Source organism: Panulirus ornatus, chromosome 4 (assembly GCF_036320965.1).
Source record: "Panulirus ornatus isolate Po-2019 chromosome 4, ASM3632096v1, whole genome shotgun sequence".
NCBI classification, from domain to species: Eukaryota; Metazoa; Arthropoda; class Malacostraca; order Decapoda; family Palinuridae; genus Panulirus; species Panulirus ornatus.
Window position 1 is genome coordinate 84788137 of NC_092227.1, and position 17391 is coordinate 84805527.

The 17391-nt window shown below is 44.2% G+C and overlaps 1 protein-coding gene across 1 annotated transcript in view; it reads left to right on the forward strand.

Moving 5' to 3' along the window:
- LOC139764892 (uncharacterized) overlaps positions 1-17391 on the forward strand; it is a 68060-nt gene that overhangs the window by 50347 nt on the left and 322 nt on the right. The window contains exons 2-4 of the mRNA XM_071691953.1: positions 8615-8775; positions 9128-9205; positions 16175-16307. Of these exons, the coding sequence (XP_071548054.1) occupies positions 8615-8775; positions 9128-9205; positions 16175-16307 (372 nt within the window). The remainder of the gene's footprint in view (positions 1-8614; positions 8776-9127; positions 9206-16174; positions 16308-17391) is intronic.

Here is a 17391-nt window from a genome sequence, read left to right on the forward strand (position 1 = left end):
CCCAGCTGACCACAGGGGTTGTGACCCACCCAGCTGACCACAGGGGTTGTGACCCACCCAGCTGACCACAAGAGTTGTGACCCACCCAGCTGACCACAGGAGTTGTGACCCACCCAGCTGACCACAGGAGTTGTGACCCACCCAGCTGACCGTAGGAGATGTGGCCCACCCAGCTGACCACAGGAGTTGTGACCCACCCAGCTGACCGTAGGAGTTGTGACCCACCCAGCTGACCACCGCCATTCCATGAATTTCCTGGAGGGTCAGAGGGTCGACCGCCTGACCCAAGTCCATCACCATAACCACCTTGTACCAACCAGTGTTGTACAGGTACAGGATTTGCCCTGTACCTACTACTCTGCAGGTCATAAACAACCCATGTCGAAGAAACTAAGCAAGATAATAGCTTAGTTTCCCCATAGTTATGTGTACGTCAATTACAATATTACTGTAACGCAACAAACGTGAGAAGATTCATCTCTTAATGTTCGCCACTGATTACATAATATACATCAACACAGTATGATGGCAGATCAGCAAATATGCAACTTTACGTCACTTAGATGTTCACTATTAATACACAACGTAAGTCAACACAATGCTACAGCAATTGAACCACGTCGTAACCTTACATCAAGTTATGTTTCAACGAATTACCAGTAAATGTATGATGTATAAACCATAAATGTATGCGTTGTATAAAATCCTGTACCGTTGCAGATATACCTCACTCACGCACTTGCCCGAAGCGTGGAAGAGTCCAGCCTCGCCTTGAGCTCCTTTGTGAGTGATGGACTAATATACTTTGATGATCACTCCAACCCGAATTCATGTAATTCCTCAACTGGTGCATTTTGAGCCGAAATGGCTGCTAAGATTCAATGATTCTCTCTCTCTCTCTCTCTCTCTCTCTCTCTCTCTCTCTCTCTCTCTCTCTCTCTCTGATATGCAGATATGTGGGCTGACATGTTCACAAATCATTACAATCGAAACATGTCACAATATTTTGCCGTCCTTGTAATCACCGGCATATCATAAACCCCACAGAAAGTGAGTAGCGAAAATGAGAAAATCTGTTCCGTGGAAAAAAAAAAAAAATAACTCACTTTACCCTCGCGTCAGGGAGGGACCAATCTTGATGGTGGTGCTTGTCTTTCATGTGAGCGAGCTCGGTCGACGGAGGTAGAAACGTCTGTGTTTGTAGCGCAACTTGCTACGTTACCTCGTCCCAATCGGCTACGCAAGATGTACGACATCAAATAGTTCCAGGACGCAACCGAGGAAGGAAGCAATCCGGAGTGACCTATGGCTCGTCCCGTAAGGCCCTCAGATCCAATTTGGCTTCGAATTGCCTCTTGTAACCTTAACTTAACAACAATTGCCTCACACGTCCGTTCTCTGTGGACGGTGGAACAAAGAAAACTGACTCAGAGTCTTGGTCACCCCCAACCCCCTCACTTAACAGGGGGAACTTGAGTTTTCGCTGATGAATGACGTAGAGTTACGTGGATACACAGACCATACAGGCCTTACTGTTTAAAAGAGAGAGAGAGAGAGAGAGAGAGAGAGAGAGAGAGAGAGAGAGAGAGAGAGAGAGAGAGAGAGAGAGAGAGAGAGAGGGGGGGTGTCTGGCCTTGACGTTAATGAAAACGATGCAGAAAAGCGGTTTATAAAATAAAAACACAAGATGAAGGTCGTTTTCTTTGACATATTACGGTAATCTGCCTCATGTCTTGGCAAGTGTTTAGAACAACAGAGAAGTGCGTAATATACGTTCTGTTTTCACGAACGTATTATCATATTATCATGACAAGAACGCATACACATTCTGTTGATGACGTGTTTCAATAATGACGACATTACGGCATTGCCTTATATACTTTCGTACGTTATGTTCCACCATCGTCTCTGAGGATAAAAATGTTTATGTGTATTTTTGAATAAGATGAAATAGAAGAAATAGATAAAGGTTTATTGAATTAAGGTAGCCAATAGGCTCAAAATACACAGTTGAGGTATTACAGAAATGACAAAACTGGGAGGTCATGATAGTTTCTAGTTAACTAATCGTACAAGAGATGAAGATTAGGGTGAACTGGAGAGTTCCACACGTTGGTTATCCATGTGTGTGTGTGAGGTACATTTAGATAGGCAGGGGGTTATCTCTTCAACGCTTTCAACTATCATACGCCCTTTTAACTTCTGTATGTTGTCAGCAACCTCAATTTTATAACTTGCTGCATTTATCTACTTCTGATACTACTGAAATAATTCTTAATACTCTTTTTTTTAAGATTTTATCTTTATTTCATATTATGGCTTCTGGCTGCTCCATCTATCTATCTATCTATCTCTATCTATTGCATCTTTCGAAGAACTGTTCACTGTCGACGTTGTTAAACTAGTCTATAATCTTGGAGGATTTGATCAAGTCACCCCTTACTCTTCTCTTTTCCATGGTGGGCAAATCTATGGTCATAAATCTGTCCCTATAACTTAGCTTCCTCTAAACTGGAATAATTTTTTGCTAACCTCCTTTAGACCTTCTCCATCATTTCATTATGCTTCATTAGGTACGATAACTTAACCTGAGAAACATATCTTAATCTTCATTCGGTGTGCACTTGATTTGTTATTTCTTAATGGCTGTACGTAAAGTCGACTCTGACACTTTCTAACAGCCAGTTTGTAATGGGGCTATAGAGTCTTCCACTGCAAAAACACACGTGATCCTGTTACTCAACTCTTCACATATCTTTACATAATCCTCTATAACCCTTCCCCATGAATCCCTTAGTTTGATATAATCGAGAGTTCAATCCTGATTAACTCATGGAAGAGGTTTTGGATAACCATTTTCCCTGATCCTCCTTCCTTCAAATGGCTACTATAAACTCGTTCCTCGCTCTCTTATACCCGTCAGATGCAGGCGGGCTATTATTGTGTTTCTGTATTTACACATGTGTCCTTGAGCTCAGTAGCATCTGACGTCTTTTAATGAACTCTATATTCCCGTTTTCTAATTTCTCTCTACTGACAGCTAAAGGTAGGTACGTGCGCGCGCGTGTGTGTGTTTTTCGACGCATATTTTCAACAGGAACCGTCTTTAACAATGACTTTATATATCACAGGTTATGGACCTTAATTTCCCAGGTTTATGCTCTTGAAGAAATTGTTCAACTCTGTGTGTGATCCACATAATTATATCTCCCCCGTGAGTCCAGTTTCTCCCTTTGATCTCTTATGTCTTCACGAACCACATAAATGAAAATAAGCTTAAGTTGAATCTTTTCCCAACGGATGTATAAATATCATTTGATGTTTTCAATCTCCATCTTTCTATATGTGAAGAGATCTGGTTATGATGGTGGACCAACCTCTCGTGTACTCAGTGACGCTCGGTTACTGGAAGTAATTTTGGGTTACTTTGTAAGGGCTGTGTTTCCATGCGTCAGTCTCCATGAGAATCTAAATTCTCAAGAGTCTGTTCCTTCGTGGTTGAAATTCACTCATCATTTACAGACATTCATTTTTTTTTTTTACCCACGTTTTAGCAAGCGTGTTTCTCCTCGCTGCTTTCTGGGTTAACTTGATAGTTTTTTTTTTGTCTTTCTTACGATCAGATATTTGTTCTGGTTTAGGCAAATTATGTGATGAATGACAGACACCTAAACCACGGAGGAATACTTTCTTTTCTATTATAGTTACCCTTCCCAATGTATACTGTTTGAATGGGTATCTTGCCTTCACTTATGTGTCACACACACACACACACACACACACACACACACACTTGCTTAAGCCAGGCACCTATCAATCGACCAATCCCGAGGAGGGGGGGGGGTGTGGATGAACACCTGCGCTTACTGTGGGCAAACTGCCAATCCCAGGATTCGAACCCATGCTGGGTCAGCTAAACCCTGGGCTGGCTGGCCCTTGGTGATTTCACGGTCTTTGACGCTAACTACAACACCACGAGAGCCCAAGTTTCGAAATGGCTGCTTGTGTGTGTGTGCGCGCGCGCGCGCGCGCGCGCGTGTGTGTGTGTGTGTGTGTGTGTGTGTGTACAGACGTATATGTATAAGTACTTTGACAATGATAACACACATGTATCCATGAAAAAGTATCCATTTTCCCTTCTCTTCCTCAACCCATTGACATTTCTCACAAATAATACAAAAAAGACAGATCTAATCTACCCAGACCACTGGCTCTGGTGTACTGTAGTCACATTCACTAAATCATACGAGAGTCCTATTATCTCCCTCAGCCATTATTAACCTGGCATGTCCAATCCCTCCCCACACACCGCTCCCTTCCCCCCAGAGGTGTGTATGCCTCGCGTGACCTGCCGTCCGAGCTTTGGTCGCCATCACAGATTTAATTACCTCTGGTAATGTATAGCGACCTAGCATGAAGCATAATCACATTTTTCGCCATCCTGGACAGTAGTGAGGGGGATGGCTGTATGTATATATATATATTTCCTGGTACTGATTGTCAAGTGATGTATATTGGGTGATTGTATATATATCCAGTCGAAAGGTCACTGGCCCTCATATATATATATATATATATATATATATATATATATATATATATATATATATATATATATTCTTTTTTTTTTTCATACTATTCGCCATTTCCCGCGTTTGCGAGGTAGCGTTAAGAACAGAGGACTGGGCCTTAGAGGGAAAATCCTCACCTGCCCCCTTCTCTGTTCCTTCTTTTGGAAAATTAAAAAAAAACGAGAGGGGAGGATTTCCAGCCACCCGCTCCCTCCCCTTTTAGTCGCCTTCTACGACACGCAGGGAATACGTGGGAAGTATTCTTTCTCCCCCATCCCCAGGGACAATATATATATATATATATATATATATATATATATATATATATATATATATATATATATATATATATATATATAATAGCCCCTTCATTTAATATATCCTTCAATAAAAACTAAGTCATGAGCGGAATATCAATTTTTTTTTGCTTAATTCACTAAAAAGAAGATTAATATACACTCTTTTTCTACCCTGAATGTGAAAAAAAGACTAGTTGTGAAAATATGCAAAGACTCATTCCATTGATTTCAAATTACATACACAGACTACGCTCGTATTGTTCTTTTTCGTAAATTTTTTTCATTCTCCCGATCTTTCCTTTTTTTTTACTGGAAACTTCTCGTGCCGTAGTATGGTTAGCAACCGTTGATTTTCTTGTCTTTGGTAGAATTATTCAATTATACAAGATGTATGTGAAAGCTCCTTCGTGTGCGCCAGACTCTCTGAACTAGTGTGTGTGTGTGTGTGTGTGTGTTGGGACACAAAGTGGATAAAGGTAAAGAAAAACAAATAATATTTTTCTTTATGTAACTTGGAGTTACAGGCACCCGCAAATTGGTTATAACTTCCTTCCTCTATATGTACTATAACGGAGATAATTTATGATAAACTGGTTGATAGATGGCAGTACAGGAGAACAAGATAGAGAGTTGAAGGTTGGAGGAATACGTGCAGTGAAAAATACACGAGATCGGTTATATCCAGTTTCTGTCCCAGCTCACCATCCACTGGCGTTGTCTCCTTGACTTTACAAACGTAAAATTATTTAGTTCCATCAACGCACGTTCCGAGGTCAGTCTTTGAAAGATGGTTACACTTGCCCACGCGACATTTTGATACTATTGTTGTGATTCAAGAAATGTAGACAGAAAACGGAAGCCCTGTCGTGGCTTAGCCAACCCTCACTCTATAGCTACATATAGATAGATATAATTCATAGTATCTATCGCCCGAATAGAGAGGTAGTGTTGATACAAAGACCATATCAAAATACAATCTCTGAAGATCCTGTCTGTCTGTCTGTACGTATGTATGTAAAAAGGTAATAAAAGTTAAGGTAATTTGGTTATTAATCATATTTGATAACTACCTTTTTTTTTGTTTTTGATTATCTTGTATCATGTCGACGGTTAAGAGTCCAGCGGGTTCATTACAGAGACTTTCGTTAACATTACTGGTCACTGGGAAGAGCTCTCTCATCTGCATAATCCAGTTAGTCATAATTGGTTCGCGAAAGTTAAAACATAAAACTTTTGAAATGAAAGATGGTAAGTATGAAAGAAATTGATGAGTATAATCTCTTCTCTCTCTCTCTCTCTCTCTCTCTCTCTCTCTCTCTCTCTCTCTCTCTCTCTCTCTCTCTCTCTCTCAACAGGGTACACTGACTAAAATATAATATACTATTTTTTTTTTTTCCTACTCATACTTTTTATTCTTGGCGCTTATCTATGAATGATTTAAAAGCCTTAGCCGGGTTGGAATTTTGTGAGATTTTTTTTTTTACTCTTTTGCTGTGGGTTGAAATTGAGAGCATATTTAGCACAAGAATGGAGTCAGGTTAGGCTGCAATTTAAAATAGAATTCTCCAGGCATCATCTCTTTTCAGCCTTTCTTTCTGTACGCTGCGATGTTGCTGACTCTCTCCTCTCTCTCTCTCTCTCTCTCTCTCTCTCTCTCTCTCTCTCTCTCTCTTCTACCGGTATTATTTGGGCCACTGTTCTCGTGAGCAGTCTGCATGGGTCTGTCCATCCAAGGGTTTTTGGTGGGACGAGTTCGGCTGCTGCTTCCCATAGCTTCTGTGTGGAGGCCGGCCACTCCAGGATTAGCCATTATAACTCCTCCCTCTTCTCGCATACAGATGAGCTGTGGAATTCTCCTCCTTCTCTTGTCTTTCTTTATATAACCTTTCATTCTTTAAGAGTCAGATCTACAAACACCTGCAGAACCTTGATTGATTTCTATTATCTATCAATTCTACTTTTCTCTCTCCCCCCCAGCAGGTAAAGGTTAAAAATCACCTAGTAGGTTCAGGGCTCCCTGGGAGAAGATGGGGAGTCATCTAGTAGGTTCAGGGACCCCTGGTAGAAGATAGGGAGTCACCTAGTAGCTCAGCGCCTCCTGGTAGAAGATGGGGAATCATCTAGTAGTTTCAGGACCCCTAGTAGAAGATGGGGAGTCATCTAGTAGGTTCAGGGACCCCTGGTAGATGGGGAGTCATCTAGTAGGTTCAGGACCCCTAGTAGAAGATGGGGAGTCACCTAGTAGCTCAGCGCCTCCTGGTAGAAGATGGGGAGTCACCTAGTAGGCTCAGAACTTCCTGGTAGAAGGCGGGGAATCACGTGTAGGTTCAGGGCCCCTGGTAGAAGACGGGGAGTCATTTAGCAGGTTCAGGGCCCCTGGTAGAAGACGGGGAGTCATTTAGCAGGTTCAGGGACCCTGGTAGAAGGTGGGAAGTCCCCCTGCAGGAGTGAGGGGTCTCCTGGTAGAAGTTTTGACCACCCTTGGTAAAGTCTGTAGCAGTTACACACGGTCACTGGTTCTCTCCTGCAGGAGTGGCTTGTCCCCAGGCAAAAGATGTGGTTTACGGGCCCCACTTGGGGGAGAGAAGAGAGCCATGATTATGGTTTCGTTTTTACAACTGCTGTGCATGCGACTCCTCGGAGCCTAGTGGACGTAAGTGGGAGCATAAAAAAAAATTGGTCCAATTACAGGTATCTACATCATTACCATCAGCTGCCTCTTGACTGCGGCAAGGGCAACAAGGATTCTTTCTCTCTTTAACTATCAACATTCAGATTCAAACGTTGTCAAATTAAAACGTTGTCAGATTCAAACGTTGTCAAATTCAAACGTTGTCAGATTCAAACGTTGTCTGCAGTATTTCCTGAGACTGTACGTATCCCATAACATGCTTGAGAATGTTCAGTAGTGGGACATGAGATGAAGTCTTCCGTGTCTCTGTGCTCTAGATTGCGCTAGGCTCCTTATTATTATCATTATCATTATTATCATTTTTGAGACAAGTATGTGATCACCTTGTCCGCTCACTATGTGTGTGTGTGTGTGTGTGTGTGTGTGTGTGTGTGTGTGTGTATTCTTGTGAGCACCCTGAGGTAGCCTTACACAACTGACACCGGTATTGGCATGAATAAAACCCTGGAGACTTTTTTTTCTTAAAAACTGTCTCGTTAGGGAAAATACAGACAGTTCGAAGGAGAGAGGTTGGTCGACTTTATCCATCTTCAAGCGTCCGGCGAGGCATTTTTAAAAGCTAACTTCACCATTGTTTATGTGAAGAAATAATTAGGAATTTCTTCACTGCTCTGTGTTATGAATTTTCAAATGACTCCATTCGCTTGAAAATATCTGAAATAAAACAGTGTAAGAAGGAAAGTCATTAACTTTTTACATCTATTATTTTCTCTATCTTCTATGTCGTCTATGATATGATATAGCTGTATTCGCCTGTGTTATCTTCCTCATCTATATCATAGCCAGGATATTGTGGATTACCTTCGTTTTCTATGACGATACCAGTTGGCTTAAGATCTCATCATTTCTAATTTTGTCTTATGTTATATTCCTTCCATTTTGCATCTCTGAGAGGGATGAACGAAACAGACTTTTCGTGACAAATTTCTCATATTAACTGCATAATATTACCCCGTTGGGGCCCAAAATGAATGGTCATTTTGCCACTTTCCTTAACCCAAAATAAGCGATTACTTGCTCAGGGTAATAGTCACTGGTGTCACCCTAAACAGGGCATCAGAGTGAGGAGGACCTGACGGAGCACCACATCACATGGGGAAGACCCAACACCAACATCGCCTTCTTCGACGACGACACCCCCTCCAACGTGACGGCCGTGGTGGGCCAGAGAGCCACCCTCCCCTGCCAAGTCGTCAATCTTGATAAGAAAGACGTAAGTAGAAATTCACACTTATATGCCATTTGGCAATTTTTTGCTTATAAGAATTTTTGTATAATTTTAAAGGAATTTTCGTCCTTAGCTTTTCTTTAAATGGAGTGCTGATTAATGCTGTCCTTTACATAATCATATCACAGATTGTAGGAGTTAGATGTGGATATTTATGACGATCTTGCTTACTATATAAATCACATAATTTTCAAGATAATTTCCACGACTTTCTGTGTTCGTAAGTGAGCTTTGCTGTACTTCGTTGCAGCTCGTGTGAGCGTAAGGAGGAATGTTCATTGTCGACATGTCTTACTTAAAAACATACGTGTCCTCAACGCCTCGTGTCTCCCGACAGGTATCGTGGATCCGACAAAGGGACTTGCACATACTGACGGTGGGCATCTTCACCTACACGAGCGACGACCGCTTTAAGGTAGCTCCTGAGTCATTCTTTTGTAAGGTGGAGGTGGGGCAAGCTTGTAAAGTGGATGCCTATAAAGGGATGTCATTCCCTTCCGACTTACACGAGGAATTTAAAGTAGTGTCTGGAAGTATCTTGCAACCTCCATGTCACTAGAGGGGGTAGACTCCAGCCGCCCAGGGAACTAATCCAATCCTGACTTAATGATGCCAAAGTAGAGCCCGCAGGTATCGTACAACCTTCGTGTCAGTAGGTTGTAGACGGCAGCCGCCCAGGGAAGCACTACTACATCCTCCTGACTTTAGGAGTGTTGTAGTGAAGGCTGGAATCATCGTACACTTCCCGTGGCAGCATGTTGTAAACAACAGCAGCCCAGGGACGTACCACCTGCCTGACTAGGAAGCGTTGAAGTGATTGCTCGATCCATCTTACAGCCTCCGTGTCAGCAGGTTGTAGAAGACGTTGTACCACCTTCCTGGCTAAAGGGAGGGTTGTTAGTGCTGCCAGGAACCATCTTACATCCCCTTGAGAGTCAGGAGAGTTGACACGGAGAGCGATGATCGCTCTAGTCTAAATACCGTCCTTATATGCGTCCTATACACCAAGCCTCTTCCTGGTTCCTCTCTCTCTCTCTCTCTCTCTCTCTCTCTCTCTCTCTCTCTCTCTCTCTCTCTCTCTCTCTCTCTCTCTCTCAGCTCCCTTGTTCTTGCCATTAACCACCCATCTTCCCTTACAGATAAGACCCATCCCTTTATAAAACGCAGGTTCCTCCACCTCTTCCAAACTCTTAGAATATTCTCCTCCTTTCCCTCGATGAAGACTTATATGCTATTCCCTGGAATCTTCAGCATAAGAATATAAGAAAAAGGCTACCACTAATATCTTATCCCACCCAATATTTTACCCCACTACCTGTACAAATGGATTTAGATATTTCGATGATGCAAGCTATGTACCTCAAACATAACTGACACTTTTTAACAGTTCTCATATAGTATCAGAAACGCTATGTAGGTGATCAAGAGCTTTTTGAAGCCAACAAAGGGTTCTATACAGTTTGAAAACTATTTAAAGCAATGGACGGAGATATTATTTGGTACATATTGTGTTCTCTTTGATAGATTATTGTATAAATAGAATTTTGTTGCGTCAATACCCCAGGAAGGTGTGTATACACAAGAGCCTGACAGACTAGCGACGAAAGTGGTTAGTAAAAGCTACCGGGAAATACCCCTGTGTTTTCAATCCATTCCACACTGGACAGAATCCCCCAAACTGACTGGGAACATTCCTGCCAGCGATCGTAATCTCTGGCGACCCCTAGTAGCTGGGTCAGTACTAGCCAGGACCTGTTAACGGGTGAATCAATCAGACTTTTTTTCTGGTTTTTTTTTGTGTGTTTTCAGGATGATTCACCTCATCTTTCTTGTGGTGGTGATATGATGAAATTCTCCCGTTTTATTGATGCCTTTTGACCAAACGTCGCCCTGGGGGCGCAACCATCAACTAGCGTAGAAAACGGGCATTCATGTTTACACCCACCGACCTACTGGTTTTTATAAACGGAGTAACATAAAAAATATAAGAGCATCGCGTCTATAGATTTAGAGAATTTCATGCACTGTAAATTTACACCAACGGTTGTGGTGGACGTGGGATTTTAAAAGAACTATTTGAGGAAATCCGGATTTAATATATTTCCCCGAGCGCTTACTAATAATCCGATGGATTTGAAAATCCCGAGAGAGCAATCCCAACCCAACCTTCCATTACGGATATTTTTTTTTACTTCATGGGTTCAGAAATATTACTGTAAATCCACTTTCTCTCTCTCTCTCTCTCTCTCTCTCTCTCTCTCTCTCTCTCTCTCTCTCTCTCTCTCTCTCTCTCTCTCTCTCTCTCTCTCTGCCATCCTTTCCTTCCACTGCTTTTCAGTGGGAGTCCAACTATTTTCCCACTGGAGTTACGGACAGACCACCTCGCTTGGACCTTTTGGTCTGTGTTAGTCCGTCTCTCTCTCTCTCTCTCTCTCTCTCTCTCTCTCTCTCTCTCTCTCTCTCTCTCTCTCTCTCTCTCTCTCTCTCACTTTAAAGTTTTTGTCTTTTAACTCCTAGCGGGCATTATCATCCTTCTTTCCAAGCGCCTTAAGTGGTTTTATTTCCTGTAAACATCCCTTTTCTTGCCTCCTCCCACCCCCCAACCCTTCAGTACGCTGTAGTGGACTTTTCGCTCCTCCACATCGTGGCTGAGGAGTAAGCACACACCACACACACAAGCCTAGTGTAGCCTCCAGTATTGTCCTACATTCACTACTATATTTAAACAGTCCTTGGATGTCTCCTCCCTCCCTCACACACACACACACACACACACACACACACACACACACACACACACACACACACACACATAAACACACACACACACATCTACATCATCCCCCGACTCTCTTCTTCCCTCTCTCCCTCCTCCCCACACCCCTCCCTCTCTCACCTTCCCTCTCCCCCTCCTCCACCACACACCCCTCCCTCTCTCTTCTTCCCTCCCCCTCCATCCTCCACACACACCCCCTCCCTCTCTCTTCTTCCCTCCCCCCTCCTCCACCACACACCCCTCCCTCTCTCTTCTTCCCTCCCCCCTCTTCCACCCACACCCTCCCTCTCACCTTCCCTCCCCCCTCTCCTCCACCACACCCCCTCCTCTCTTTCTTCCTCCCTCTCCACCCACACACCCTCCCTCTCTCTTCTTCCCTCCCCCCTCCATCCACCACACACACCCCTCCCTCTCTCTTCTTCCCTCCCCCCTCATCCACACACACCCTCCTCTCTTCATCCTCCCCTCCTCACACCACCCCTCCCTCTCTCTTCTTCCTCCCCCCTCTCCACACACACCCCTCCCTCTCTCTTCTTCCCACCCCCCTCCTCCACCACACACCCCTCCCTCTCTCTTCTTCCCTCCCCCCTCCTCTTCCACACACCCCTCCCTCTCTCTTCTTCCCTCCCCCCTCCTCCACCACACACCCCTCCCTCTCTCTTCTTCCTTCCCTCCTCCTCCACACACACCCCTCCCTCTCTCTTCTTCCCTCCCCCCTCCTCCACCACACACCCCTCCCTCTCTCTTCTTCCCTCCCCCCTCCATCTCCACACACACCCCTCCCTCTCTCTTCTTCCCTCCCCCCTCCTCCACACACCCCTCCCTCTCTCTTCTTCCTTCCCTCCTCCTCCACACACCCCTCCCTCTCTCTTCTTCCCTCCCCCCTCCTCCACACACACCCCTCCCTCTCTCTTCTTCCCTCCCCCCTCCTCCACCACACACCCCTCCCTCTCTCTTCTTCCCTCCCCCCTCTTCCACCACACACCCCTTCCCCTCTCTTCTTCCCTCCCCCCTCCTCCTCCACACACCCCTCCCTCTCTCTTCTTCCCTCCCCCCTCTTCCACCACACACCCCTTCCTCTCTCTTCTTCCCTCCCCCCTCTTCCACCACACACCCCTCCCTCTCTCTTCTTCCCTCCCCCCCTCCTCCACCACACACCCCTCCCTCTCTCTTCTTCCCTCCCCCCCTCCTCCACCACACACCCCTCCCTCAATCTTCTTCCCTCCCCCCCCCTCCTTTTTTCTTTTTTCATACATGGCATCTTAAGTCCGTGTTTGCTTCAAAGAAAAAAGAAAAAAAATCTTGTTTGATCAGAATGAAATTTTCAGTTGCACTCATTTTGCTTCGTGAGATTGTCTTCTGTTGACTGTGAGTAATTAGCTTTGTCTGGGCGTGGGGGGGGGGGGGGGGGGAGGAGATCTGGCCCACTAGACGCATACTGCTGTTCTCAACGTCCAAAAAAAAGAGGGAAAAAATGTGTTCGTGTGTGTGTGTGTGTGTGTGTGTGTGTGTGTGTGTGTGTGTGTGTGTGTGTGCGTGCGTCGCGCGCTCCATTCGGAGTGTTTGCCCGAAATCTTTTATGGATCTCTGGGGGTGGGGGGGAGGGGGGGGTAACGCTGTTCGCCCCAGTAAAATGTGCAGCCTCCCTCCCCCCCCGAGGGAGGGGGGAATATTCGCTTGTATCCTTCATCCGTGTTTTAGGCTAGTCGAATATATATATATATATATATATATATATATATATATATATATATATATATATATATATATATATATATATATATATATCCCTGGGGATAGGGGATTAAGAATACTTCCCACGTATTCCCTGCGTGTCGTAGAAGGCGACTAAAAGGTGAGGGATCGGGAGGCTGGAAATCCTCCCCTCTCGTTTTTTTTTTTTTTTCCAAAAGAGGGAACAGAGGGGGGGCCAGGTGAGGATATTCCACAAAGGCCCAGTCCTCTGTTCTTAACGCTACCTCGCTAACGCGGGAAATGGCGAATAGTTTAAAAGAAAGAAAAGATATATATATATATATATATATATATATATATATATATATATATATATATATATATATATATATATATATATATATATATATATATATATATGTGTGTGTGTGTGTGTGTGTGTGTGTGTGTGTGTGTGTGTGTGTGTATATCTTTTATATCCTGGTGGAGTGAAGTGTACTTCCTGATGGTGCTATACACTTTTTTTTTGCGTCTTTCGGTATGTGTGTCCTGGATGTGTTTTTATACCCTTGGGTGGGTGTATGTGTGTCGTGGATGTGTGTTTGAATCCATAGGTGGGTGTATGTGTGTGCTGGATGTGTTTATATCCTCGGGTGGGTGTATGTGTGTCCTGGATGTGAATGTATCCTTAGGTGGGTGTATGTGTGTCCTGGAAGTGTGTGTGTGTGTGTGTGTGTGTGTGTGTGTGTGTGTGTGTGTGTGTGTGTGTGTGTGTGTGTGTGTGTCTGTGTGTGTGTATAAGTTCTGAGTGACGCAGAGACGTCGAGGAAGTAAACTTAAGTGACTGGATCTCCCAAGCCTTAGAGATGCTGGATGGGAAGACACACGTCTTGGACTTTTCAGCTGCCAACGCCGTTCGATTGGTTGCCAGCCGTGGCACCAGTCTCTCCGGAGACGTGGGTTCGAATCCCACCGCCGAGCGGGAGTTAAAATAATGTCTTTTGGAACATCGATTCGCAGTATCATTTACAGTGCTCTTGAGTCATCACTGCGAAAGCACTGCTGTGATATCCCCTAAGAGAAAAGACGAGACTGAATTATACTGCCAGTGCCTGTGTGGTTTCGTAAACATGTGATTTGTAAACAATTCAACTTCTTGTCCACAAAATAAGTTTATGATACGCTCGTTGTCAGTCTTGGACAATCACATGTTTACCAAATGGCGTCCTAGCTACGTCTCTTCTTTGTATATCAACTGACTGTTATATTTCTCTCTTGTGTCTCCTCTAATGATGTGATTATTACACGGAAGTGCACTTGGGAACTTATCGTGTTTCATTTTCCCCGTGGACTCATAGGAATATCTTGATCACGCGCAAAATTGTGATCCTTTCCAACATATATATATATATATATATATATATATATATATATATATATATATATATATATATATATATATATATATATATATATATATGCTAGTCTCAGCCAGGTACTCAATTCATGGACCAGCCCAACAAAAGACGATGAACAGCTGCGTGAACTCTGGACCTATGGCCGAGATTAGGATTCGAACCTATGCGTCCTCAACCTCTCTTAAACGACCCAAAACACTCTCTCCCTCCGGCTGTGGTTAGCTAGTTCAAAACTGGTGCTACAGCTGGCTGTAACGACCTGGCCATTCTGCCAGAACACAATCGTGAATGCGACGTGTTCCTCGTTGAACACTAGATCAATGCAGGGTAAACGAGGGGAAGAAAAATACGTAAGGGAAATTCCAGTAAAAAAAAAAACCATGACCACTCAACTGCGAGAGAGAGAGAGAGAGAGAGAGAGAGAGAGAGAGAGAGAGAGAGAGAGAGAGAGAGAGAGAGAGAGAGAGAGAGAGAGAGATTACGTGAGCTTAGGGTACGTGCCAGAACTATGGACCATGATCACTTCAATTCATCCAGAAATTGTTATCATTTTCATTATGAGAGGAACTGCAGTGTGTATGATCATGTGTCACTCTGATATGACAGATTTCTCCACAACCTGACTATGATTTCAGGGCCACTTCTCGTCTCATCAGGAACATTGTCCCCTCCCTTATTCACCACGAGTCTCCTCCCTTACTCATCACGAGTTTCTCCCTTACTCATCACGAGTCTTCTCCCTTACTCATCACGAGTCTTCTCCCTTACTCATCACGAGTCTTCTCCCTTACTCATCACGAGTCTTCTCCCTTACTCATCACGAGTCTTCTCCCTTACTCATCACGAGTCTCTCCCTTACTCATCACGAGTCTTCTCCCTTACTCATCACGAGTCTTCTCTCTTACTCATCACGAGTCTCCTCCCTTACTCATCACGAGTCTTCTCCCTTACTCACCACCAGTCTCTCTGTCTTACTCAACACGAGTCTTTTGTCTTACTCGCCACCAGTCTTCTTCCTTACTCATCATCAGTCTTCTCCCTTACTCAACACGAGTCTCCTCCCTTACTCATCACGAGTCTTCTCCCTTACTCACCACCAGTCTCCTCCCTTATTCACTACCAGTCTTCTCTCTTATTCACCACCATCTCTTTCCTTACTCACCACCAGTCTCCTCCCTTATTCACTACCAGTCTTCTCTCTTATTCACCACCATCTCTTTCCTTACTCACCACCAGTCTCCTCCCTAACCACAAGCCTTCTCCCTCACTCACCATCAGTCTCCTCCCTAACCACAAGCCTTCTCCCTCACTCACCATCAGTCTCCTCCCTAACCACAAGCCTTCTCCCTCACTCACCACCAGTCTCCTCCCTAACCACAAGCCTTCTCCCTCACTCACCACCAGTCTCCTCCCTAACCACAAGCCTTCTCCCTCACTCACCACCAGTCTCCTCCCTCAGTCTCCACCCTGGCTTACACCGTCTCCACCACCACAGGTGTACCACCCGGAGAACAGCGACCAGTGGTACCTGGAGATCAACCCCGTCACCTTCAGGGACGCCGGCGTGTACGAGTGTCAGGTCTCCACCAGCCCCAAGATCTTCCTGCCCGTCCTCCTGGTCGTGGAAGGTAGGAGGGAGAGAGAGAGAGAGAGAGAGAGAGAGAGAGAGAGAGAGAGAGAGAGAGAGAGAGAGAGAGAGAGATAATAATAATAATAATAATAATAATAATAATAATAATAATAATGATAATAATAATAATAATAATGATAATAATAATAATGAAATAATTGTTACTATTATTATTATTGTTATTATTATCATTATTATTATCATTATTATCATTATTATTATTTTTTTTTTTTTTTTTTTTTTTTTGTCGCTGTCTCCCGCGTTTGCGAGGTAGCGCAAGGAAACAGACGAAAGAAATGGCCCAACCCACCCCCATACACATGTATATACATACGTCCACACACGCAAATATACATACCTACACAGCTTTCCATGGTTTACCCCAGACGCTTCACATGCCCCGATTCAATCCACTGACAGCACGTCAACCCCGGTATACCACATCGCTCCAATTCCCTCTATTCCTTGCCCTCCTTTCACCCTCCTGCATGTTCAGGCCCCGATCACACAAAATCTTTTTCACTCCATCTTTCCACCTCCAATTTGGTCTCCCTCTTCTCCTCGTTCCCTCCACCTCCGACACATATATCCTCTTGGTCAATCTTTCCTCACTCATTCTCTCCATGTGCCCAAACCATTTCAAAACACCCTCTTCTGCTCTCTCAACCACGCTCTTTTTATTTCCACACATCTCTCTTACCCTTACGTTACTTACTCGATCAAACCACCTCACACCACACATTGTCCTCAAACATCTCATTTCCAGCACATCCATCCTCCTGCGCACAACTCTATCCATAGCCCACGCCTCGCAACCATACAACATTGTTGGAACCACTATTCCTTCAAACATACCCATTTTTGCTTTCCGAGATAATGTTCTCGACTTCCACACATTCTTCAAGGCTCCCAGAATTTTCGCCCCCTCCCCCACCCTATGATCCACTTCCGCTTCCATGGTTCCATCCGCTGCCAGATCCACTCCCAGATATCTAAAACACTTTACTTCCTCCAGTTTTTCTCCATTCAAACTCACCTCCCAATTGACTTGACCCTCAACCCTACTGTACCTAATAACCTTG